This window comes from Sesamum indicum, linkage group LG8 (assembly GCF_000512975.1).
Source record: "Sesamum indicum cultivar Zhongzhi No. 13 linkage group LG8, S_indicum_v1.0, whole genome shotgun sequence".
NCBI lineage: Eukaryota > Viridiplantae > Streptophyta > Magnoliopsida > Lamiales > Pedaliaceae > Sesamum > Sesamum indicum.
Genome location: NC_026152.1, coordinates 20,905,618 through 20,928,969, shown reverse-complemented (window position 1 = coordinate 20,928,969; position 23,352 = coordinate 20,905,618). Strand labels below are relative to the sequence as shown.

General features: G+C 39.1%; 6 protein-coding genes across 9 annotated transcripts; 2 read left to right on the top strand and 4 right to left on the bottom strand.

Moving 5' to 3' along the window:
* LOC105169774 (thaumatin-like protein 1b) lies at positions 1 to 1,840 on the bottom strand (the record flags this gene model as incomplete). Of its 2 annotated transcripts, XM_020696488.1 has the most annotated exon segments (4): positions 1 to 87; positions 522 to 1,191; positions 1,266 to 1,283; positions 1,523 to 1,840. In XM_020696488.1, coding segments are annotated over 4 exon segments (833 nt in total), but the record flags the coding sequence as incomplete, so codon positions are not given.
* Positions 3,650 to 6,479, bottom strand: LOC105169773 (thaumatin-like protein 1b). The gene is made up of 4 exons (XM_011090281.2): positions 6,207 to 6,479; positions 5,413 to 6,121; positions 4,327 to 4,427; positions 3,650 to 4,193 (listed from the first exon to the last, which is right to left on the bottom strand). The coding sequence occupies exons 1-4, from the start codon at positions 6,268 to 6,270 to the stop codon at positions 4,189 to 4,191; spliced, it is 879 nt and encodes a 292-aa protein (XP_011088583.1). The 5' UTR covers positions 6,271 to 6,479; the 3' UTR covers positions 3,650 to 4,188.
* LOC105169770 (auxin transporter-like protein 5) lies at positions 10,536 to 14,718 on the top strand. The gene is made up of 8 exons (XM_011090279.2): positions 10,536 to 10,848; positions 10,948 to 11,133; positions 11,280 to 11,392; positions 11,507 to 11,690; positions 11,835 to 11,932; positions 12,624 to 12,831; positions 12,941 to 13,198; positions 13,588 to 14,718. Exons 1-8 carry the CDS (start codon positions 10,690 to 10,692, stop codon positions 13,867 to 13,869), a joined length of 1,488 nt encoding a protein of 495 aa, XP_011088581.1. The 5' UTR covers positions 10,536 to 10,689; the 3' UTR covers positions 13,870 to 14,718.
* Positions 14,466 to 15,490, bottom strand: LOC105169772 (glycine-rich protein 2-like). Its single transcript, XM_020696489.1, has 2 exons — positions 15,020 to 15,490; positions 14,466 to 14,963 (listed from the first exon to the last, which is right to left on the bottom strand). Exons 1-2 carry the CDS (start codon positions 15,437 to 15,439, stop codon positions 14,700 to 14,702), a joined length of 684 nt encoding a protein of 227 aa, XP_020552148.1. The 5' UTR covers positions 15,440 to 15,490; the 3' UTR covers positions 14,466 to 14,699.
* LOC105169769 (methyltransferase-like protein 16 homolog) lies at positions 15,569 to 21,020 on the top strand. Of its 3 annotated transcripts, none has more exons than XM_011090277.2 (8): positions 15,569 to 17,190; positions 17,737 to 17,942; positions 18,033 to 18,489; positions 18,587 to 18,794; positions 19,216 to 19,323; positions 19,510 to 19,662; positions 19,741 to 19,810; positions 20,337 to 21,020. In XM_011090277.2, the coding sequence occupies exons 1-8, from the start codon at positions 16,961 to 16,963 to the stop codon at positions 20,342 to 20,344; spliced, it is 1,440 nt and encodes a 479-aa protein (XP_011088579.1). In that variant the 5' UTR covers positions 15,569 to 16,960; the 3' UTR covers positions 20,345 to 21,020. The 3 variants fall into 3 exon arrangements, with proteins under 3 accessions (XP_011088579.1, XP_011088578.1, XP_011088580.1); XM_011090276.2 differs by having other exon boundaries at positions 20,314 to 21,020; XM_011090278.2 differs by lacking the exons at positions 19,741 to 19,810; positions 20,337 to 21,020 and having other exon boundaries at positions 19,497 to 19,660.
* Positions 21,175 to 22,582, bottom strand: LOC105169768 (PI-PLC X-box domain-containing protein DDB_G0293730). Its single transcript, XM_011090275.2, has one exon. It carries the CDS (start codon positions 22,363 to 22,365, stop codon positions 21,409 to 21,411), a length of 957 nt encoding a protein of 318 aa, XP_011088577.1. The 5' UTR covers positions 22,366 to 22,582; the 3' UTR covers positions 21,175 to 21,408.

Genomic DNA, 23,352 nt, shown 5'->3' with positions numbered 1-23,352 from the left:
CCAGTGTCTGACCCTGATAGAGACCCATCAGCATTAGTAGTTCCTGGTGCTGTCATTGTTGGGTTTGGATCTTTTGAAGATTTCTGACTGCAAGAACACCGCAAGATAAGCAAAGGGTCATTCGTTGCTATAGACTATAGTAGTAGCATCCACTGAGTCTTGCAATCAACTTGATGATCTCGCTAAAATCTTAGGTGAAATTATTAATGCTTTCTTTAATATAGAGGAGATAGGAAGCAAATCATTCTACCATTCTTGACCTTTGCTATATCTTAAATTCAACTATTCTAAGAACTTTATTCCCATGGTCAAGACTAAAAAGCCAAAGAAACCACAAAATCCCACCATTAAGACAAGAAAAACACCGGGCAGGCTGGAAAATAGAAACATTCACAACAAAAAGATTTTGCTACAAGTTTACAACTAGGCCAAACTTTTGCTGCATTTCTATAATTATCTGTTCATGCACTCATGACTTATTAACCAAGAATATGAATAAGCAGAGGCAAACTTTGTTTTACCTTGGCATGGAGGGGCAAAAAGTCACCGTATAATCCGCTCCAGAGCACGTAAAAGTGCTCGTGGGGTCATCATAGGCGTAGCTGTATGATCTAGGACAGGCCGACTTAAACATCTGCGAGTAAACCGACGGCCGACACGTCGCAGGTGAGTTAAACGTGCCGCTGCAACAATATTCCGGGCTCCCGAACGCCTCACATGCGCTCTTACACGCTTCGCCACCACCAACCCGCAGCTCCGAGGGGCAGACCCTATTTAGATCCGTCACGCAACCGGTCGAAGCGCACATGCCAGAGCCGCCCGTAGCTTCAACTATCATAGGCAAATTGTACCCGTCCACAAGGCTGACGTCGTAAAAGTCTAAGCCGCCAGTCCCAAGTGTGAACTCTGCCAGCGTGGCTGGTGGGGCAGCTCCTGAACCATTGCACTCTGCTTGACCCGACCCGCAGTCGCCAGTCTGGCAAGAGCCTGGTTCAGAACCGGAGAATGTGCATCCAGTTCGACCCCAGAAACGGCCTGACCAGCCGGCAGGGGCGATGAAAGTTCGGGAAGAGTCTGGGGGAAGCTCGAATCCGGTGCTGTCGAGTGTGGGGCTGCCGGCGTTAGCGAGTATACCGGGCCACACTGTGTACTCGCACTTGTTTACAAATGTGAATGTGGCTCCAAATGCGACTGTTGAAGAGAGAGAAATGAGGAAGGGACAAACCACATATTTATCTCCAAAAGAAAATTATAATGGCAAAAACCTGTTGAAGCTCGCACATCTGGGAAGAAATTAAAACAAACAGCTAAATCCCAGTTCGACGATGCCGCCAAAAAGGAAATAAAAAAGGCAAGAATCCAGTTGAAAGGCCATATTTTATCAAAGACAAAAAGTATAAGCAACAAAATGAGGAAAACCCAGCTGGAAGATCACATACTTACAGTAAAACCCAAGTAAGAAAAGTTGAAAGTAATGTAAGGAAAATGATGGTGGAAGGGGAGTTGTTAGAGTTAGTTTTACCTCTGAAAAAGATATGGAAAGCGAGAAGGAAGGCTGGGTTGGTAAAGGAGAGGTCCATGGTGCTGCAACTCAAAGCAATCAGCTCCTCCGATCCTTTGCTTGTTTTAATGTGATGTAGATGTGAAGGGAAAGGAAATAGTTGGAGTGATTAGTTTGTTGTTATGTTGGAGTGGAAAGAATAGTAATAAAATAAAGAAAAAGAGAAGCAATTAGCAATGGGTAATTTATTAATCTTTATTATTATGGGTCCGTAAATTCAGAATGCGGCAGGCAGTGGGTTGGAGCAGCGATTTGTCGTCTCGGGCGGCCTACCAACACAGAGGTGTGCAGCGGCCAGTGGGAGAGCGAGAAATGAGGTGTTATGATGATTTGTGGTCGTGTCGGGTCCCAACAAACACGTACTGGTACTGGTACTGGTACTCATATGAGTATGAATTAATTAAAGGGAAAAGAAGAGAAAAAGGGTGAGAGCGTTGGAAGAGAGAGAGAGAGCAGTAATAGTAATAGTAATAGTAATAATAATTACAACGCCTCTGCATCAATTAATTATCAAATACTAATTTGAAAATCTTTATGTCACTAATAAAGGATCATTAATCCCTTATTTCTATTTTGGTTAATAACAAGAATATGGAATGAGACTCCACTCTGTCTCTGTGGCTGAGAGGAATAACAACTTACATCCACATAAATCATCAATTGTTTTTCCCTTCCTTGTGGGCTCACTGTCCTTTCTTTTCTCCATCCAAACTCACATTAATTCCACTGACCCATTCAGTAAAAATCATTGGATTCCATTTAGACGTGACTTTTAACTGCACACAACTGTGACCCATCAAAACCTAAATTGCACTTGGTAAAATTCAACGTAAACTAGTTGAAAATGAAGACAAACAAACATGCCCTTGTTTGAATTGAATATGCTACTAACATGTATCATATCATAACAGACAGGAGGCAGCAATTCAATATGTGGGGGTGGGTAAGGGTTGAAAGATGAATGATTATGATTTTAGGGGGGAGATTTGTGATGATGGAGGCCCCACCTCACACGACCATTCAACCCCGCTTTATTACAATTCCATCATTTCATTTGTTTAAACTTTCGGATAATTTTTTTATGCAAAAGCGGACTTGTTTTTCTCCGCCTTTTGACGCAAATTTGGACCATTCCGTCTAAACTACTGTTCTTGTCTTCTTGACTCCCACTCCGGACGTTGAGTCCATTCATTCCCGCATCTACAGAGACACATAAAATTGCATGTACGTTGTCTCCTGATTCAATTTTGTTTTAATATATTATGTTTTTTGAAAAATAACACTGAAAGAATTTAACATTATCATGTAACTTAAGAATCTTCTTATTAGAAGTCGAATTAATTACAATGGATAATTATTTATTTAAATGAGATAATGTTATTGAAGCTTCCATTGAGATTAGTTTCTCACATTCTCTAGTCCTGTTTCTCTTTCCCCTTACCTAAATTCGGTTACATTACATGTGTGTAATAGCACAGCACAAGTGAAATTTGTGCATGTGCCAAATCATTCTCTGTCACTCCCATCACCCAAATTCTTCCAAATTTCTTATGTCACGTTCTTGACACATTTATTAATCTATGTTAGAACTCAACTAATCAACTCTCGTCCTACTCCTACACATATTGCCATCCCCTTCCTCATTACCAATTCAAATACAAATACCATCATTACTGCCTGTATTAGAATAGGCCCATCCCATGTAATAATTCTTTAAAAACCGGTTTGGTTCAGTTATAAAAGTCAGGGATGTTCAAATTTACCATATCATATGAATCCATTAATTTTATTGAGACTATGAACAACAAACGATTTATCTAATAATTACATCATACAGCCCGGCCATATATATAGCTGCGCATTTATGCTATAATAACAGTTTGTCTTGAGTGATTTACGGGTAATCGCACATTGATCTCTGAATTACCGTATTGCATAATCATTTACCATCACACAACCTCAACTTTTAGTCCTGTCTGTCACCACTTTACAAATATGTTTAATTAGAAAAAAGAATAACAAGAAAGTAAAAACAAAGTTCACAAGTCCTTGGGCCTTAGAATCAGCCAGGCCCATAATCAAAATTAGTTAAAATGAACTTGAGTTTTAAATTAGACAAAATAAGTTGAAGTAGGTGTAATACCAACCCATGCAATCATCCAGAACTAGGAGTACCAAATAGACAAGAGAAACAGAAGAATATAACATTTCAAGTTTTGGCAGCGGAGGAGGAGTCCGAGTTCATTTACCAAATTATTCCCGCTAGAGAAGCACACATTTCAAACAGCTTTTATCCACACCAAGATACCCCATACTGCCTAAATTCCCATTTCTCAATAATTTTCACCGCATCCACAACTACTTCTCCCCTTACCAATCCTATTCCTACCAGAGATAAAGATGCCGGGGACACTATCTTGCCTCATCCATCAACATTTCTATTTGCACAAGTGGAATAACCAAAGTACGGAGGAGAGTAACCTATATACGGAGATGCTTGTATCTTTGTCGGCCACGAAATGTTGGTGTCAACAATCTAATCCAAGTCGCAAAAGTGAGTAACAAGAGCTAATACAGCATTGAGGCTCGCAACAAAATGCTCAATCTTCAGCTACAATAATTGGTAATCAGCCTGAAAGAGTCCAAATAGCAGAGCAGCAGAACATGCAAAATTTTCAGTCATAAAGCTCACAAGAGCAGCAGAACATGCAAGATTTTCATCAACGTACAAATAGCAGATGCCAAAGAGTGCATTGAAGTCAAACCTGATGATGACAACCGCGTGTGGTGCCTTCCAATGTACATCATACTTTTGTTAACTAGAGGCAAATCCGCTGTTTCCTTCCGTGCTGCCAGAAATTTTTGGCTGTAAAAATTTTGAACAGATTAACTCTCTGAAATGGAGCCATAACCACAAACACATATTAGAGTATTACATCCGACTGTATAATAAAATAGGAGATTCTCAAACTTACCTGGGGTCCAATCATTACAACTCATTAATGCAACGACAAAGTAAGAAACTCGTTATCATGTTTATATAGGGCTTCCTAACAAATGGTTTAATTTCGTTCCGCAGTTAAAGTAGCAAAACCTAAGAATCTTGTGATGCAGATGGACATGGAAGCTGCATATACACAGGGCGGACAGAAGAAGAGGAGGCAGAAGAAGAAGGGAAAATAGAATCAAACATGAATTTCAGAAATATATAACACGAAGCTGAGGGCACAATAACTCAAACAACATTGTAAAATAACTTAGATATGCAAATGAACAACATTGATCTTATGTAATACAATCCTGCAACCTAACCGGGGTTAAGTAATTTCACGGCCAACCACCACACCTCAAACTCATCATACAACAAATGGAAGTCTCTGTTATTTGAGGAAATGCACCTACAGTCTACAAATACAATCTCTGATTCCAGAATGATAATGGAACGCCAATTGCAATATTTGCACTGAATTTTGAACTTTCTGAACAGTCTAGGTCATTAATTAGCTGTAGAAAAGCCTAAAAGATTTAGAAATAAAACATGAAAAGGACTTCATTCCCACCCAACAAGGAAAAGAGAGTCTGTCATTCGCTCTTGTACACTCCAAACTCTACTTAAACTTCACATTTATGTAATACACGAAACAGAACTAATAGAATTGGGGATTGATGAAACTTTTTGAATGTCAAAGTCTTTCCGATTCTAATTCTAACTCTTCATTCCTTGACTAATATCTACCAGGCAGAATTTGCTAAGAGTTTCAATGTAGTATAAAGATTCCTCGTTGACACCTTACCACCAACAACTTCAACCAAAGAATTATAGATTTTAAAGGGTTTAGCAGTAAATTTACCTGGTGTATGGCAATGGGCAGAAGATGATTATATAGTCGGCGGAAGCACAGGTGAAGGTACTGGTCTTGTCGTCGTAAGCGTAACTGTATGAGCGCGGGCAAGCGTGCTTGAAGAACAGCGAGTACACAGACGGGCTACAAGTGTCCGGCCTGTTATATGCCTCGCTGCAACAATACACCGGATCTCCAAAAGCCTCGCACGCGCTCTTGCACGCCACGCTCTCTCGGCTGCCATTCCCACGCGCCACCGCCAGCTCCCTCGGACACGCGCCGTTCAAATCCACTAGACACCCCGTGGAGCTGCACCCTCCTGGGCCTCCTCTTGTACCTCCCTTGGGGATTATCAGCATTGGGAGGTTGTACCCATCGACAAGACTGACATCGTAGAAGTCGAGACCTTGATCGCCGTTGAGAGTGAATTCCGCCAGCGTGGCCGGGGGGATTGCGCCACTCCCGGCACATTCTAGCTTCCCCGAGCCGCAATCAGCTGTGGCGCAGGAGAACTTCCCGGTGGAGGGGTCAGTGGAGCAATGGGTTCGAGCCCATAACCGACCCGACCAGGACCTGGGTACCCGAAGAGTTCTGGATTTTCCGCTCTTGAGAACAAAGCCTGTGGGATTGAGTAATGGCCTGTCGGCGCCCGTCAGTATTCCGGGCCATATCGTGCGGCGGCACTTGTTGACTATCTTGAACGTCGTCGAATCCACCTCTGTAGGATTTCAAGAAAGGGGAAGATCAAATCAGCTCAAGAAGTGAATGAACAAAAAATACTTGGAACTAATAAAAGATACAACCTGGGAAGAGAGAGAAGTTGAAGATGAGAGAGAGCAAAGTGGCAGAGAAGAGAAGACGGCCCATTTGGAAGATAGCAGAGAAGTAAACTGAATTTACAGGTTTTTAAAGAAATATTTTCGTTTTAATTTTCATTCTGCCTCCTTTGCCAATTCCTATTCTTTTTTTTTTCTTTTTTTCCTTTCTTTTTAGGGAATAAAGATGGTAAGAAGGAAAGAGAAGGTGTCAATGGGAGATTAGGACAAGAAAAAGAGAAGAGAGGGAAAGGGGAGAGTGGGGAGTTGTTGCAAAGCAATGGTGATTGGGATGGGTGCGCGACTTCTTGCAGTGGGGTTTTGGAATATCTTTTTGTTATTTTTTATTTTATTCATTCATACCATATGCGAAGAGTAAAAATATTGAAATTTGGTTACCCCTATAAATTATATAACCCACTCATTTGAAACTGCTGTGTGGCATATTTTGATTTCATGCTTAAAGATTTCAAATCCTTAACGAAAGTTGCCACCTGGATGGCCCAACAACATGAAAGTCAAAAGAGATGTTGCAGTATTAGCGTAATATGTTACTGGCCCAACCCAGTAGAGTATCCACATTCAAGCCCATTTTTTTGTTTCTTTTACAATGAATCAAGATTGTAATTATAACATGATATAATTACCCATTTCATTACAAGTATTAGAAAAAAGAGCAATTTAGAATATGTGGTGTTTTTAAGTTGATCTGATTAGCTGTTCTTGATTAGTTGTTAGGTTTGTTTGAAAATGAAGAATGAGATGGAGATGGGAACATGAAGATGGATGTTGAAGGTTTGGTTCAAAGTTAATGATTGATTGGAGAATTAAGTGATTAGGCCTCCCACCAAACAGCCAGCAAGTGGACTCAAAATGATCATAGGGAGGCTCATTTTGATGCATGATCATACAAATTCAATGAGTTTGCGGGTTCAATTATACTGCACCCACAACTATTGCTAATCCCAATTATTTCAATCACTGCATTCCCTTCATACCATCCCATCCATCTAATCGGGCCGATGCAGTAACAATATATGTTGTAAACATGAAATGTGAATGGTAAAGGGGAAGTGGCATCAACATTGGTGTATCTCATAATTGATATATATGATATGCAATGATGGGTATAAATGATGAGGGAATGTTTCTGATGTGGTCCCAATGGCGCCATAAAAGGAGCAGTACGTACGTAGTCCATCATTTCCCTAACAGATTATGTATAATATGTATGTTTGTCTGCCTCGCTCTCGCTGGCTGCATTAGAGTCGGTTTCAGGCTTGCTCCCGCGCCCCATAACTAACATCATCATCATACTTTAATTATATGTATATGCATGCCCATCATCTACATTATAATTATGAATTCATAGTAATAGTACGTGTACGTGTATGTACATAGCTATAAAATATGGTATTCGTTTCCATTTAGCCGTAGCACATGCTTTTACATACGTCTTTATAGCTACAAAAATGATTCTAAGTTATTTTTGAAACCTATATCTCTATAATTAATTTTAACGGAAACTTTTTAGGTAGGTTATATGTCCTGAGCCCTCTCCCATGCATGTAGCACTTGGCCTCTTATCACACTTAGTTCTCGACTCAGTCAAGTGGTCGACTCTGACACTATTTGTTACGCCCCGGGCTCGCGATCCTAATGGACCCAAGAATTGCCTCCGAACGCATTTGAGTGCATTCTAAAATTCAATTATTAACAACTCATGGAAAAGTATTCAATTGATGCACTTGAGTTCTTTGCCCAATGATTATATATTGTTTATCTTATTAATTCATAATCCATGTGGAATGGAGTACCTCACATAGTAATAGAAAATTCGTAGCCAATATTGTAGTAAAGAAATGAAAATTTTGTAACAAATTTTTCCATCAAAATTCCGTAGCACCGTCATTGTTATAGAAATAAAATTTCTGTAGCTATATTTATTACTATAGCGACAGAATATTCGATTTCATTTTTGTTTTCGTTGCAAATGAGACTTCCTAGCAAGTTTTATTTTCATAATTAAGATAATTCCGCAGTTCACTTTATAAATAAATAAGATACTCCATAGTTTTTTATTTTTAAATTATTCTCTACACAAAACTTTATAGCTAATTTGTTGCACTAGCAATGGAGATTGGCAACAGAAGTGTAAGCAATAAAAAATCATCTAATGTACACTTTGTTGCAATATTTGTAGCCATTTCGTCGCCTATGTACCTAATTTTCATCAAATATTTTTAATATATAATTTGCTACAAAATATCCTTTGTTAGTCCATCTCCAAAGCTACAAAATTAAAAAAATTTGTTACCTGCATATCTTATTTTTTTGAGTAATTTCAATAAACAATTTGCTACAAAATATTCATTGTTAGCCCATCTCATTAGCTATGAAATTAATTCCGTTGCAATATTATTTATAGTATATGCCTTGTTTTCTTATAGTTATGCAGTACGCAAATTAATGTGTGATGATCGTAGAATATATACAATATGATATTTTCCATCAATTAGCTGTATCCATGTGCTAGACCAATTCTTTTTTTACCTAAATCATGTTTTTTCAAAATCAAATCGGTTGTTTAATAAGTGTGATATAATTATCATGTAATTGATCATTTTTTAAATTATACACCAATCAAATCACCAATATATTACACTTACTATATAATTCATTTAGATCCGATTAAACCCAACTTAAATTGAAATTTGTATGGTTGAGTAAGAATGGTTTCTTTCCAATTAAGAAAAAAGGAGTATGTATAAATGGTTTCTTTAATTGACGTGGAAAGAAGCTTCATATGATTATTTCGAACCACATTAAAATATCAAAATGTGGGAATCGGGTAATTGGTATATTGCATAATCGAATTAAACTTTTTTTGGCACGACCCTTCTAAAACTAAGAAAATGTCAAATTATGCCCTCAATCTCATTTTTTCTTGGCGTGGTGCTTCGAAAAATATTTTTCAATTATAAAATTATTAATTTTATTAATATCAACAAATTTAGTTAATTTTGACTAACAGAGAGATTTAACCTTAGGAGTGGTAGATGTAATTTCCCTAAGCTTAGAGGATTTACGTATAATTATACTAAACATTAAAGAAAAGAGTGTAATTATTCTTTTTTATCAATATTATCAAATTTAGTGAATTTTAATTAATAAAAAATTTTATTTATTAAGAAAAATAAATATTAAAAGTAATAAATATAATTTTTTAAACTATTAAAAATTTACGTATAATTACATCAAATATGAAATCGTGACAAATATGAATGGATGATGTGTTTGCCGAATTTTGCAGTCCCATGTGAAAAGAGACAGTGTTGGTATTTGGGGTTTGTAGATAGTTGAGGGTGTGTGCATTCCCAAGTTTGCCCCTATGTATGTGATATAACTGATAAAAGCCACTGTGTTCTCTCATTAAAAAGCAACCACGCCTCTTCCCCTTTGGCAGCAATCATTTGGTCTATTTTCTCATCATCCTCTTTTCTTTTTCCAAACAAAAAGGTTTGTCTTTCTGTTAGATATAGGATTTTAGATTATTCAGGATTTATATTTTACCCAAAATTCTCAAAGTAAACAAATATGAAGATTATAAAATTATGCCTAAATTACATATCGACCTTCCTTAATATTTGTCATAATTATCAATACTTTATTACTATTTGAAAAATTATAAATATTTCTTAATATTTGATTAAATTATGTAATTCTTGAATGAAGATATGAAATTATCAACTTTGATCTTATTATACTTTTTATTTTTTAAAAAAATTAAAAATTTATAAAAAATTAAAGGAGTAGATGGAAAAACTATAAATAAAATTATCTATTCAGTCCAAAAAAAGATAACAATTTTTTTAAAAAATAAATAAAATTATAATTTTTAATTCATAAAGTATTTTGGTCAGTTTAACATAAAAAATTGATGGAAACCTAACGAATTGTGCTGATTGTAACACGATCGTTAAAATAAAATGAGTATTGATGATTTTCCAAACAATAAGGGGTATTTGTAATTATACTAAATTTTAGGGAAATCGACCTAATTTATCCTAAAATTAGTATTTTGTCACCAACACCTCATTAATATCTTCCAAATTAATTAAAAAAAAAACATTACGCTGATGATTAGCATTGGAAGTAGACAACATTAAGCACTCGTGCCCTCTCTCACGTTTAATCAATGTCTTTACTATTCTTGAACACAATTAATTAATTAATTATTCGAGGAGGAGAGACACTTAATTATAACAACTGGTATTTGCGAAATTTCCCTCTTCAAAAGCGGTGTGACGCTATTCCCAAAGTCGCACTTCCTCATTATTCTGCTGAAACTCTCACCATCTTCTTCCCTATATATCTGCATCTGCAAGAGTTGTATATATAAATGTTACCACTCACATTGTGATATACAGTACAAGATCACACACATACACACACTAGCTAGAAAGGGAAAATGGATGATCAGTCCTCTGAGAAGACTGTAATAGTGGGAAATTATGTAGAAATGGAGAGGGAAGGGAAGCCAATAATAAGCATCAAATCAAAAGTTTCCAACCTCTTCTGGCATGGCGGCTCAGCCTATGATGCCTGGTTCAGCTGTGCTTCTAACCAGGTCTGTTTCTTTACACACAGTCTTACGTACAATATCACTAATAATGTATAACATGAGAGAATTAATTAATTAATTAATATTGAGTCATTTTGGGATCAGGTGGCTCAGGTGCTGCTTACATTGCCATACTCATTTTCGCAGCTGGGTATGATGTCGGGAGTTGTGTTTCAGCTCTTCTACGGCTTGATGGGTAGCTGGACTGCTTATATCATCAGCATTCTCTATGTGGAGTACAGAACCAGGAAAGAAAGAGAGAAGGTTGATTTCAGGAACCATGTCATTCAGGTAATTATATCATTAATTATTCTTTATAAATTCATATTCTAATTATTAATTAATATTCACATGCATGCTTTTCCTATATAAATATATGTTTAATTCCGAGCAATTAATAATTAATTTTATATTATACTGTTTTATTAATCAAGCAGTGGTTTGAAGTTCTTGATGGGCTCCTTGGAAAACACTGGAGGAACGTTGGTTTGGCATTTAACTGCACTTTTCTTCTCTTTGGATCGGTCATCCAACTCATAGCCTGTGCGAGGTATGTGTGTGGATGATGGATTCATCATCATGCATGATCAAAATCATATATGTTATATATCGTTGTAATTGAAAATTGTATTAATTAATTATTGATTTGTTGGTTTTCATGCAGCAATATATATTACATAAATGATAATTTGGACAAGAGAACATGGACTTACATCTTCGGAGCATGTTGTGCCACCACTGTCTTCATTCCTTCTTTCCACAACTACAGAATCTGGTCTTTTCTTGGCTTGTTGATGACCACTTACACAGCTTGGTATCTCACCATTGCTTCTCTACTTCATGGCCAGGTACTCAGTACTCTACTCTTCTCTACCTCTTAATTTCTATTTATACGCAACTTTTTCTTTTTCTTTTTTAAATTAATTGTGTTTGATTTCTTGATAATTATATATAAATATATATGTTATGTATATATGAATGAACAAGAACAGGTGGAGGGTGTGGAGCACTCGGGTGCAACCAAGTTGGTGCTGTATTTCACAGGAGCCACAAACATTCTCTACACATTCGGGGGACATGCTGTTACAGTGTAAGATATTATTATGAATTATACTAGCTAAGCCGTAGCTACTAATATCTTTCTGTCGAGGTGGAGGGAGGGTAAAACAGTGAATTCCAAATTGAGAGATGAGTACGACGATTCTTTCATCTTTATTCCTAAAGGGACTTGACATTGGCATTTACAGACATAATCTTGTACATATCTGATCATGCAATCTAGTGACCAATTCATACAGTTGCTGAGTTTAATGATAAGTCCTTGTCTCAGAATTTAATAGTAATTTTCGGATAATGCCCGTCCAGGCGTGCTGGGGAGAAAAGTACCACTTTCTTGGGAACCCCTTTTTTATTTTTTTTCTTTTTGCATGTATGGGAAAAAAGGCAGACCTCTTTTCTCCACTCACTTTTCTACAGTACTGCTTTTCTTATTTTTTTGCTTTATGTTTGATTATGCGTTTTCTAATGTCGTACGTAGGAGTTATTCGAAACCATATATATATATATACAGATATAGATATATATAATAATCAGAAATGACATTACGTATTAATGTGTTTAGAACAAGGTAGAATTAATGCAAAAGATTTGACAGGTTACTTAATTAAATGAAAAATGAGTTAGCTACTTGGGAGGTTGACGTATAATTAATTGTAACTGGAAACTGGGACCTGGAAACTGGAAACTGGAAAGGTAATGAATTAAGTTTTTGTGTTGGGCAGAGAGATCATGCACGCGATGTGGAAGCCACAGAAATTCAAGGCCATTTACTTATTGGCCACACTCTATGTCTTGACACTTACCCTCCCATCTGCCGCAGCTGCATACTGGGCATTCGGCGATTTACTTCTCAACCACTCCAATGCCTTTTCCCTCCTCCCAAGATCACCCTTCAGGGACATGGCTGTCATTTTGATGCTCATCCATCAGGCATCAACAATATTTAATAATTTATTTTCATTAATGTCAATTATTTAAAATATATAGAAATTTGAATTATTGGGAGCTGATATATGTTATTGTTGTTACGTGGATGCAGTTTATAACATTTGGTTTCGCTTGCACGCCCTTGTATTTTGTGTGGGAAAAGGCAATAGGCATGCATGAATGCAAGAGCTTGTGCAAGCGAGCCGCAGCTAGGTTGCCGGTGGTGGTGCCGATATGGTTCCTGGCCATCGTCTTCCCATTCTTCGGCCCCATCAACTCCACTGTCGGATCACTTCTTGTTAGCTTTACTGTCTATATTATCCCTGCTTTGGCTCACATTTTCACCTTCAAATCAGCAGCAGCCCGAGAGGTACGTACCCATTTATTCTTGTAGTGGCAAAAATGGTCTCCTTGTTTTAGGATATTTAGTGTCAAGTTAGCGCATTGATTCATTTGACTCCAATTGTAAACCTCCAAAGGAAAGGGATATAATAAATATTAAGGGTGCCAGCCAGGTGGTAGGTGGGACAAGCCAGAATCTTGGTCAGACCCAGTTTTAATGGACAGTTTGACCAAAAACGCCTTGGCATAATCGTCAAGTCATTATCGGGGGCAGCTTTAAAACAGAGCTTTGTTCTGTCAAACTTCTTGGATTAACAGTTATTACTCTATTTCTTGTTATAAGTATCCAACTTGAATAAAAGGGTTCATAATACAAATTAGACAACAATGACCTGACAATTTAAACTTGCTGTGCAGAATGCAATAGAGCAGCCTCCCAAGTACTTTGGGAGGTGGGTTGGGACGTATGTGATCAACATATTTGTGGTTGTGTGGGTTCTGATTGTTGGGTTTGGGTTTGGTGGCTGGGCCAGCATGGTTAATTTCATCCACCAAATCGACACATTTGGGCTGTTCACTAAATGCTACCAGTGCCCATCTCAACTGCCGCCACACCTGGCCAACGCCACCACTCCTCTTCCACCTCCCGCTGCCAACGCCACTCATCTGCCACCGCCTCGTCTTCATCATACTCCTTGAACTATTTCGCCATACCACTCAACTGGTAAGTGGTTAGTTACTCCCTGATCATTACAGGGCCCGCCAGAAACCATGGGAGAGGGTACAGGAAACGGCAATCACGGGTGACAAGTGCATGCTAGCTGCACCGGTGCAGTTCATCACAAATCATTCTTTAGGCCTCTTTCCAGGAAAATGAAATGCACGTTAGAATAGATCTTTTATGTTGTTAGTCATCGCTTTTAATATGCATCAATCAATTCTGAATGAAATTTGCAACTTAAAAGGAGCAACCGCTTAATATTACTACCCCTGCTTAATATTCACTGCCCAGGCATTTGATGTCTATGTGCAGCAATCAGATGCCTTTCGGGAGTCGATTATAATTCTCTATTGTTTGTGATGTGCGAAAGATAAAAGACATCAATAACAATGTCTTTGCCAAGTCTCAACTAATTCACAGGGAAGTTGTCTCAAACGGACATTACATTGCATGGTTCAACTGATATTCGGTCTTATTTGTGTTTATTATTGACTGCTAAATACGGGTTTGGCGTCGTATAAGTTAAAGAATTAATTCGAGAAAAGTTAGCATAACAATTCAAGGAGCGAGTGCATATCCTTATGCGTTGCGTGTATCGATCAACAGAAGAAGATACAAACCACCGTCATAACATTGAAATCCTAACCACAGATAATTCTGATAAGGCCACCATATAACCAAAACACAATAATAAAGGGGCAGACACTGGTTTCATTTATACTAACATATGGTTCACCTCATCAGAGAACCTAAAATAGCAAAAACGGACGCAAAACACTAGAGAAAGGACACAGCATCCCCAGTTAGCTCAGCGGTTGTCTCGGGGGCAGTCACGAGCAAAATGCCCCGCCTCACCGCAATTATAACAACCCCCTCCCCCTCCGCCTCCGCCTCCATATCTTCCACCACCTCCCTCTGGGCACTCCCTAGCCATATGCCCAGTGTCCCCGCACCTGAAACAACCACTACCTCCTCCTCCACCGCCTCCATAACCGCGGCTGCCTCCTCTGCTTCCACCATTGTATCCTCCATAACCGCCGCTTCTTCCGCCGTAAGATCCCCGGGTGCTTCCCTGGACAGAAGCGCCGTCGGGTCCAGTGACGTTGGCGGCCTTGGCGCGGCCGGCACTGGCCCATTGTATCCTCCATAACCGCCGCTTCTTCCGCCGTAAGATCCCCGGGTGCTTCCCTGGACAGAAGCGCCGTCGGGTCCAGTGACGTTGGCGGCCTTGGCGCGGCCGTCACTGCCGTACTCGACAATGTACTCGACCGCCTCACCGTCGCCGAGGCTGCGGAAACCCTCAGATTTGATGGCTGATTGATGAACAAACAGATCTTCGCTTCCATCTTCAGGAGTTATAAAACCAAAACCCTTTTCATGGCTAAACCATTTCACCGTTCCCCTTTTCACCTCACTCTCTGCCATTTTCTTCTTTCTACAAATTACAACTCCTCGCCCTAATTTCTCTCTCTCTCGTATTTTGGGACTTTGCTCCCGCGGGGCCTTTGATATATTTGAGTTGGAGGGTGCCACGTAACCGGACTTCATTTTGGATTCAACTGTGTAAATTCTGATGTGGGATCCGGGATAAATCCAAATTATTAGTAGATATCTGATTTGATCAAAATTAAATTAATTATAATCCAATTAAGAAAAAAATATTAATTACATAATAAATTTTGATCATATTTAATGTGTGTTAATTGAGTTTAACTGAACGGTAATTAGAGTGAGAATTTTCATTATTTAAACCTGTTATCAGAAATCTAAAGAGACTGGTGCTGGAAATATATGGGCAGGCCAGCAATTGGTACATTACATTTTGTTCTTCACCGTCCGATTTGTGGAGAAAATTGAAGTTAGTACGTCTTTGCCACTCCTCGAATCGATCGCTAAACTCCAGATTCAAGCAAACAAGGCAGTGCAATTATAATATTAAAATTTATTTTATAATTAGCGAATAATCTTTGCTTAATGAAATAATATTAAAGAGTTGTCAAGTAGCATAATTTCAGCTTAGCAAACTCTACGCTCTGCAAATATATGTACTAGAAGAACAAGTGTGGTGTGGTCTAAATGCGCTACACATACACACACCCATCCTGCTGCCTATGACGGTCTATCACAATAGCTACTCAATTATCATTACAGTTGCTAATTACCAACATTGATCACTCTCCCAATTCCTAACTCCATATCCCGACCTTAAGGGAGCCGACGACACACCCATGGAGGAACTATAACCACCACGCCCTCCAAATAAATCGCGATCGTAATCCGCACGTTTGTGAGGATCGGAGAGTGTGGAATAAGCTGTATGAATCTGGATAAACTCAGTTGCTGATTTATTTCTTTGCGCGACAGCCACCACGTCGGGATGACACGTCCTGGCCAGCCTCCTGTAGGCGTCCTTGATTTCACGTCCGGTGGCCGTCGCTGGAATGCCCAACAAGTCGTACAAAGATGATGAAATGGTAGCCATTGATTTGAAGTCTGAACTATGGTCGGTCGGTCTGTCTGTCTACTCTCTTGAGAGTGGATGGATGTGTTACTATGTATGATTTGTACGTTTATAGAGAGGGGAGCGGGAGTGTGGGGAATGGTGAGGTACTGTATGTAGGGTAGGGAACTGATGTGGGTGTGGTTTGAGGAGTCATTTGGCGTGTCTGTGTTTATCCAAATTGGGCGGAAAAGGTTAGAGTTGCTGACTCAGAATAATCTTACCTTGTGGATAAGATGAAAACCACAAGGTCCCATTCCCATATCAGTGAATCAAGAAGGGCATTGGGTTGGGCAGGCTGCTCATACTTATCCATCCATACTCCTACTTCCTACTATAAAAGTGGGCTTTCGTAAAGTTTAAACTATCTTAGCCCAATTAACTCTGGCCCATTATCTCTTCGAATACGGTTACAGGCTTCTACTGCTCTCAACATTAAACCCCATCTCAGTTTAGTTGGTTCTACTTTGTACTGAAACCGCACCAGAACAAGAATCGCGTTCCAGAAACCCATATCTATAAACTCGTTTAGTTTTGAAACCGAGGCGGTTAGAGTTGTGGAGCGGCAGATGGCGGGCAAGAGGAAGAGAAAGAACGGTGCTGAGCGGCGGGGAATCCATCCACGAAACAGATACTCCGATAATCCGCCGGATTTCGGGTTATTGGCCTCTTTGTACCCGAGTTTTGAGCCCTATGTCTTCTACTCACGTGACGGACGGCCCAAAATTGATTGGACGGATTTTAATGCTACCCGCGAGCTCACACGAGTCTTGCTACTCCACGATCATGGTCTCGAGTGGTACGCTGAATTGTAAAACTTTTCTGATTCTTTGACGGGGTTACGTTTTTGCTATAATTAGGATATTCATCAAGTCTGTTGCTATATTATTTTATTTCTTATGGTTAATTCTATTTTGTGGATTCTCAGCTAGAGTTGATTAAGTAGGGTTCCTTAGCTGCGTTTATTTATTTTCAGCTAAGTTATAAACCAAATTTCATTATTGTAGCTTGAATATGGTTTCATTTTGGTATTTGGTTTATTCTTATAGCTAAGTTCTAACTTATGAGCTCAGTTGTTTTGCAGGTTCTGATGGTACGCCCTATATGCTTATTTTGTTTCCATCTAGGTTACATTTGCTACAGCCTATTTTGAAATATTTTGCAACTGCTTTGTGATTAAAAAAATGAATGTCTGCATTCAAATTTGTAGTAATTTCTTTTTGTTCACCAGTGGGCTGGGATGAGGGTGGGGGCATCAATGACCAAATGTATGCAAGGAAAGTATAGATGTATTTAGTTTCAATTTTGTTGACTCCTGTTGTTTGATGAAAATCTAATATTCTAGGTGGATTCCTGATGGGCAACTCTGCCCTACAGTGCCCAACAGATCAAATTACATCCATTGGATAGAAGATCTTTTGGCTTCAGATACCATTCCAGCTAACAGAGCTGACGGTGATGTCAAGAAAGGTTTTGATATTGGGACTGGCGCAAATTGTATTTATCCCCTCCTTGGTGCGTCAATTCTTGGTTGGCAGTTTGTTGGTTCAGGTACTTTATCTTTATTGTCATCTATCTTTCATTGTTTCACTCACTGTTTTCATTTATAGTGAGTGTGTTATTTCCTGTGGTCCTTGTAAGATATCACGGATGTAGCTATAGAGTGGGCAAATCGAAATGTCGAGAGCAATCCGCATATATCTGGCTTGATTGAAATTAGAAGGGTTGGTGCTGGGGATAAAATGTGTCATGTGGGAGAATTGCAAAATACTCTGAAATTTAGTCGTGAATGTAGCTCTGACTCTAGCAATGCAAAGGACCAAAATGATGGCCGTTCAGCATCATCTGTAATCGAGAGTCATTCAGGCGCGTCCAAGAGTTATAATGGCCCGCCGGTACTTTTAGGTGTTGTCAAGGATGGGGAGAATTTTGACTTCTGTATGTGCAACCCCCCATTCTTTGAGACAATGCATGAAGCCGGTTTAAATCCGAAGACTTCTTGTGGAGGGACTTCAGAGGAGATGGTTTGTTCTGGTGGTGAACACGCCTTCATCGCTCGCATCATTGAAGATAGTGTCAAGCTAAAAGACACATTTAGGTAAAATGGTTAACTTATCTCCAGTAAGTGATTTTTGGTTTAAAGCTGTGATTGGCTTGCCTTAGCCTTTATGTCCACCACTTTTGTTTGTGGTTAGGTGGTACACTTCTATGGTTGGAAGAAAACTGAATCTGAATATTTTGGTATCGGAACTGTGGAAAGTTGGAGCTACTGTAGTGAAGACCACAGAATTTGTCCAGGGCAGGACATCAAGATGGGGCCTTGCCTGGTCCTTTTTACCTGCTTCGAGGAAGATAATACCTTCCCATAAGATTGAGGAGAATAATCTCTCTTTCATGCTTGAGGTTTAAGAATTTTTTCTAATCTTACATCGTTTTTTGGTTGGTTTCTTTTTGGTCATGTTTGATCAGGCAAACAAGGACGAATGCATTAGTAATGATGCTAAATGTACTTGCAAAAGTTCTTCAGAAAATACAAAAGCATTTGCATACTTGCATGCCAATTGCAGGATTTCTAATTTCAGTTTATCTGGTCCCAATTCTGCACTCAGTAGAACCTACTGTCGTCATTAGTCTGTACTGTCTATCCATCCATTCTGTTTGCATATGTGGTATTTTGTCAACATGCCATGTTCCATTCTGTTTGCATATGTGGTATTTTGTCAACATGCCAGATTTCTGATTTTATTGTCTCTATATCGTCTTATATTATATATAATTGGTGTAGACATGGCATCTCAATATTGCTATTTTACTGTTTCCTTAGGGTCTTCAATGTCAGCACAGTGCCTTCCATGTGTTGCAGTCAGTGGAATCTTACATTCGAAAGAGTGGCGCATCTTGTAAATTAGATGCTGTCACTTTCAAAGTTGATGTATGCTCTCAGTCATTTTCACTTTTGCCTAATTTGATATATTCATATTACTCCAAGTTCAGTCACTGCCCAGTTTCATATATTCATACTACTGTAACTCAGGACTGAACAATATCTGCTAAGTCACTTCTCCTTCTATATATTATCACTTCCAACTGATGATTGAATTATAGTTTTATGTTAAAGATCACTGCTTCAAAGGATCAAATTGATGCAATTCTAAAGACTGAGACAACAGATAACAGGAGTGAGGCTGCTAGTTACCATCCCGAATTGAACATATCCAGTTCTTCAAATGATTTCCCAATCCAACCAGATGCCCTGCGCTTTCGCGTCTTGGTAATTCCATTTGCTCCAACAATTTGTTATATGTTCTTTCAGGCCTAAGCTATAGTTGTATATCTATTCCATATGTAGGTCTTCCAGCTAAATCCAGGGACACTCTTGGTGAGAGGAACATCACTCGAGCGAGAAAGCGGCACTGCAGGTATTTCAGCTCCTATGTTCTTTGCTTTGCTTTGTTTTTTCCCAGTGGCAAATGTGAAAGCTGGTGGAACAGCAAGTGCTATGGGTCTGTACTAATAGTTTCATAATGTATCCACTTGTCCATGTTCTCAACCAGCTTATCATAACCATCTTAGTCTTAATGATCACTATTATAACCTCCCTCCAATCCCTTGATAGCTATAGTTTCTATTCTGAAATTTGTCCAGAGTTGTGTATATAAATCTTCCCACTCTGTTGCGAGTGCTTTAGCTTTCTGTGTTTATATGAATATCTGTTTAGCTTGTTCATTGCATTTTATTACATTTTGTTTACAACATATCCGCGGTAGTGTTATCTGTTATTGTTTTGATCTTCAATTTCTATATTTTTCATCCCTAATTAGTAGGTTAAGTTCGTAAACTGATGGATTGAAACAAATTCTTCGTCGAAACTTGGCTCTAGCCATGTTAATTCTCTTTGTAACTTTGCTTTTCTTTAATGCAGGTTTATTTTCGTTAATTTTTCAGCATCTTGAAGAAGTTCTCACCAACAAGTTCTGTAGGGGAAGGGTGTTGGCTAATGCGCCCAGCTGTAAACTCGGAAGATAAGAGTGCACAATCTGTTGAATGCTAGTTATTTACGGAAAGCACCTTTGGATGACAATACTCTTTTGCAACTTCAGAAAGCCGCATTATCTATTTCGGAAATCATCAGGCATTTTAAAGCCTTTCAGTGGAAGAGAGGTGAAACTCTGGATATCACCAATTGAAGTTAAGTGATGTGAGAAAGCATACTGAGCCGTGGAAGAGAACATCCAACTGGATAGCTATTGGCGGAAACTTCCAAGCTGGGACCAAAGCCGTCTTTTAGCAATACCTGGTTAAGATATTAGTATGGACAATTTAATGGTCTTGGGCACATGAAGTGTGGGATCACAGTCATATACGATTTCATAGCTGCTGGACTAGAATTTCCCCAAGAAGATTGAAGAATGATGGTTGGGATTCATTCTTGGATCATGTAAAAAGAATCCGTAAGGAGCAAGTGCATTTAAACGGCGTTTCACAATTTACAAGAAGATTTTGTTCTTCCTCCTGTTTTAAACAGGCTGGTAGTTGGCTTGTTCGGTAACTTGTAATAGACGTACTTGAGAATTGAGGTTGTACTGAGTGTCATTCTGTGTCTTTCTCGATTGAATGGCTTGTCGAAAATGAAAGGTACCGGTCCCTGGACCTAATTTGCTACCCAACTTTTTATATATAAATCTAATTAATTTAATTTCATTATATGGGTAATTAATTTGTTCAAATTTCGTTCTTGACCTTTTCTGTATACCCAAAATAGAGAACGCTCAAGCAAGTTGAATGACAAGATAATCGATCTGCATAATTTATTCCAACTGTGACACTTCTTTCCATAACATATAAAATTTGAGAACAAACGAAATGCAAATAAAGTTCACAAATTAATTTATGCAAATAAGCAACACACGCAAGTATTCATCAAACCCGACAATGGATCCCGACCCGACGTGGAGTATATACTTTTTTTACAATACGTGGAAAACAAATAGTCGCATGAAACAACTGGGGATCCGTTTCAAGCTTTGCCTTCAACCCTAGCGTTGGTCAGAGCAGCGCATGCATCCACAAAATCCCCATCAATGAAATCCGTTGAGAATATCTGCAACCTGTCTGCAATTCCCCGCACAAAGGTCTGAGCTATAAACATCCTCGCATACGGGTGGATCCGATTCGTCACTGGCTTCACGCACACTATCGGGTTATCCGCCTGCGGCGTGACCGTATTCTCAACCCGGTAAAAGTACTTCCGGCTCGAAACTGGCGGCTGCTCACCTAAATACTTCAAGTTGCTCTCGAACTTGGTCGACGGCAGATCAGTGTCGATCCAGTTGTCCTTCAAGTAACCCGAACTCCATAATGGGCCACCCGCTTTCGGCTGGGGAGTTTTCCTCGGCTTCCACACGCAAATGACTCGCTTCGGCAGCAACTCCGATATTGTTTTGTTGAATACATGATCGTCCTGGTGGATCAGAAACTCCCCGAGTTGATCTTCCAAGTACTTGTCGAAATCGGGTGGGTCATCGTGCCCGTACTCGGTTCGGATTTCTAAAATTATGATCTCGGACTGTGTCTCCTGGAGAAATTTCTTCACGTCGTTGATCACGACATCAACGCTGTAACTAAGGAGGATACCGTGGCAGACGCGACTATTTTCTTGTACTCGGATGTCGAGAACCCGGGCACCAATTTTGAGCTGCTGGTAGATTGAGAGGGATTGACATTGCGCGAAGGGTCGGGTCACGAGAGGGAATCCAATTTTGTTGGTAGCAGAATCGTGGGTGCCGGGCCATACAATCTGGTTAATGCGGAGTACGTCAGGGTTGAGGGCGGACATCCAGTTTTTCCTGTCGGGGGGATGGTAGTCGGAGCCCGGGAAGTCGGATCCTCCATTTTGGTTGAGGTCAGTCAGGGTTTTCTTCTCCGTTGAGATGGCCTTTCTACGTTCGACTTGTTTGGAGAACAAACCACCCATTGTAGATTGTAGAACCCAAGAAGAGGGGGTTTATCAATTTCTTTTTCTTGTTTCCTTCCTCCTCCTCTTCTTGTTGGCCTTCTCTCCCCTGATTTTTAAGTTTGTCTGTACAGGAAACGTTATCAAAAACTTTGTAATTCCATTTCAATAACGTCAATGATGGATACGTCCTGTTGTATTTGGTGGTGGTGGGCCGGCTTGCTTGAATGATTGGTGGGGTGATATATATTTATTTACATGTTACTATTACAATTTCATTTAATTGCTTGATCCATTTGTATGGCTGTCCACATGCCCGCATTTTAGCTCTTCTCTGTATTTGATTTTTATTATGAAAATATCATCTCTTTTCTGTCGGTAAAGCATACACACTATATCATAACTTCTTTGATATGCAAACATGTATGTTTATCTATAAAATATCTGCCGGAGCTCAATCAATCATTATATATATAAAGTCATTGTTAAAAGAGATGTTTTTTAGATTACATTAAGATTGTCTAAAGTTGCTATTTTGTTTCAAGAAATCGGACTCTTATTTTATAGTCCTTAATTTGAGCCTGTACAGTTGAAAAAGACTAGGTTGTGCAATCATGCAACACAAAGGATATTCGGTGAATAACAACTAGCAACTATTATAAAAGTAATGGAGTTTGAGATGTAGCCAGTAGGTACAATGTGATTGTCGCCCACTGCTTTTTAAGTATACAATGGGATGTTAAACAATATCGTGGGAAACTTCTAAGTTGATTGAAGTAAAAGGAACAAATTATGCAACCTTAGCGCATGTAAACTACCATTCTTGTTCTGCACATCTTGCAAATGAGTACTGCAGTACGTATGACATGGTATTGATGAGGACGGCTACCTACTTCTTCCGTAATCACGGGGTTACTCTCCTTCCGGCTAAAGTGCTTTTTGAGGAAATGCTTTATGAATCAAGGATATATTGTGTTCGGATTTCTTAGGGACTCCCAACTACCTGAT

Coding starts and splice junctions, on each gene's coding strand:
- LOC105169773 (XM_011090281.2), bottom strand. CDS start 6,270: ATGGGCCGTCTTCTCTTCTCTGCCACTTTGCTCTCTCTCATCTTCAAC. Junction 6,122..6,206: donor CAACTTCTCTCTCTTCCCAG/GTTGTATCTTTT, acceptor GAAATCCTACAG/AGGTGGATTCGACGACGTTC. Junction 4,428..5,412: donor TGCCCATTGCCATACACCAG/GTAAATTTACTG, acceptor AAATTTTTACAG/CCAAAAATTTCTGGCAGCAC.
- LOC105169770 (XM_011090279.2), top strand. CDS start 10,690: ATGGATGATCAGTCCTCTGAGAAGACTGTAATAGTGGGAAATTATGTA. Junction 12,832..12,940: donor TTTTGATGCTCATCCATCAG/GCATCAACAATA, acceptor ACGTGGATGCAG/TTTATAACATTTGGTTTCGC. Junction 13,199..13,587: donor AATCAGCAGCAGCCCGAGAG/GTACGTACCCAT, acceptor CTTGCTGTGCAG/AATGCAATAGAGCAGCCTCC.
- LOC105169772 (XM_020696489.1), bottom strand. CDS start 15,439: ATGAAGTCCGGTTACGTGGCACCCTCCAACTCAAATATATCAAAGGCC. Junction 14,964..15,019: donor ATGGAGGATACAATGGGCCA/GTGCCGGCCGCG, acceptor GCTTCTGTCCAG/GGAAGCACCCGGGGATCTTA.
- LOC105169769 (XM_011090276.2), top strand. CDS start 16,961: ATGGCGGGCAAGAGGAAGAGAAAGAACGGTGCTGAGCGGCGGGGAATC. Junction 18,490..18,586: donor AAGCTAAAAGACACATTTAG/GTAAAATGGTTA, acceptor GTTTGTGGTTAG/GTGGTACACTTCTATGGTTG. Junction 18,795..19,215: donor ATCTCTCTTTCATGCTTGAG/GTTTAAGAATTT, acceptor CTGTTTCCTTAG/GGTCTTCAATGTCAGCACAG.
- LOC105169768 (XM_011090275.2), bottom strand. CDS start 22,365: ATGGGTGGTTTGTTCTCCAAACAAGTCGAACGTAGAAAGGCCATCTCA.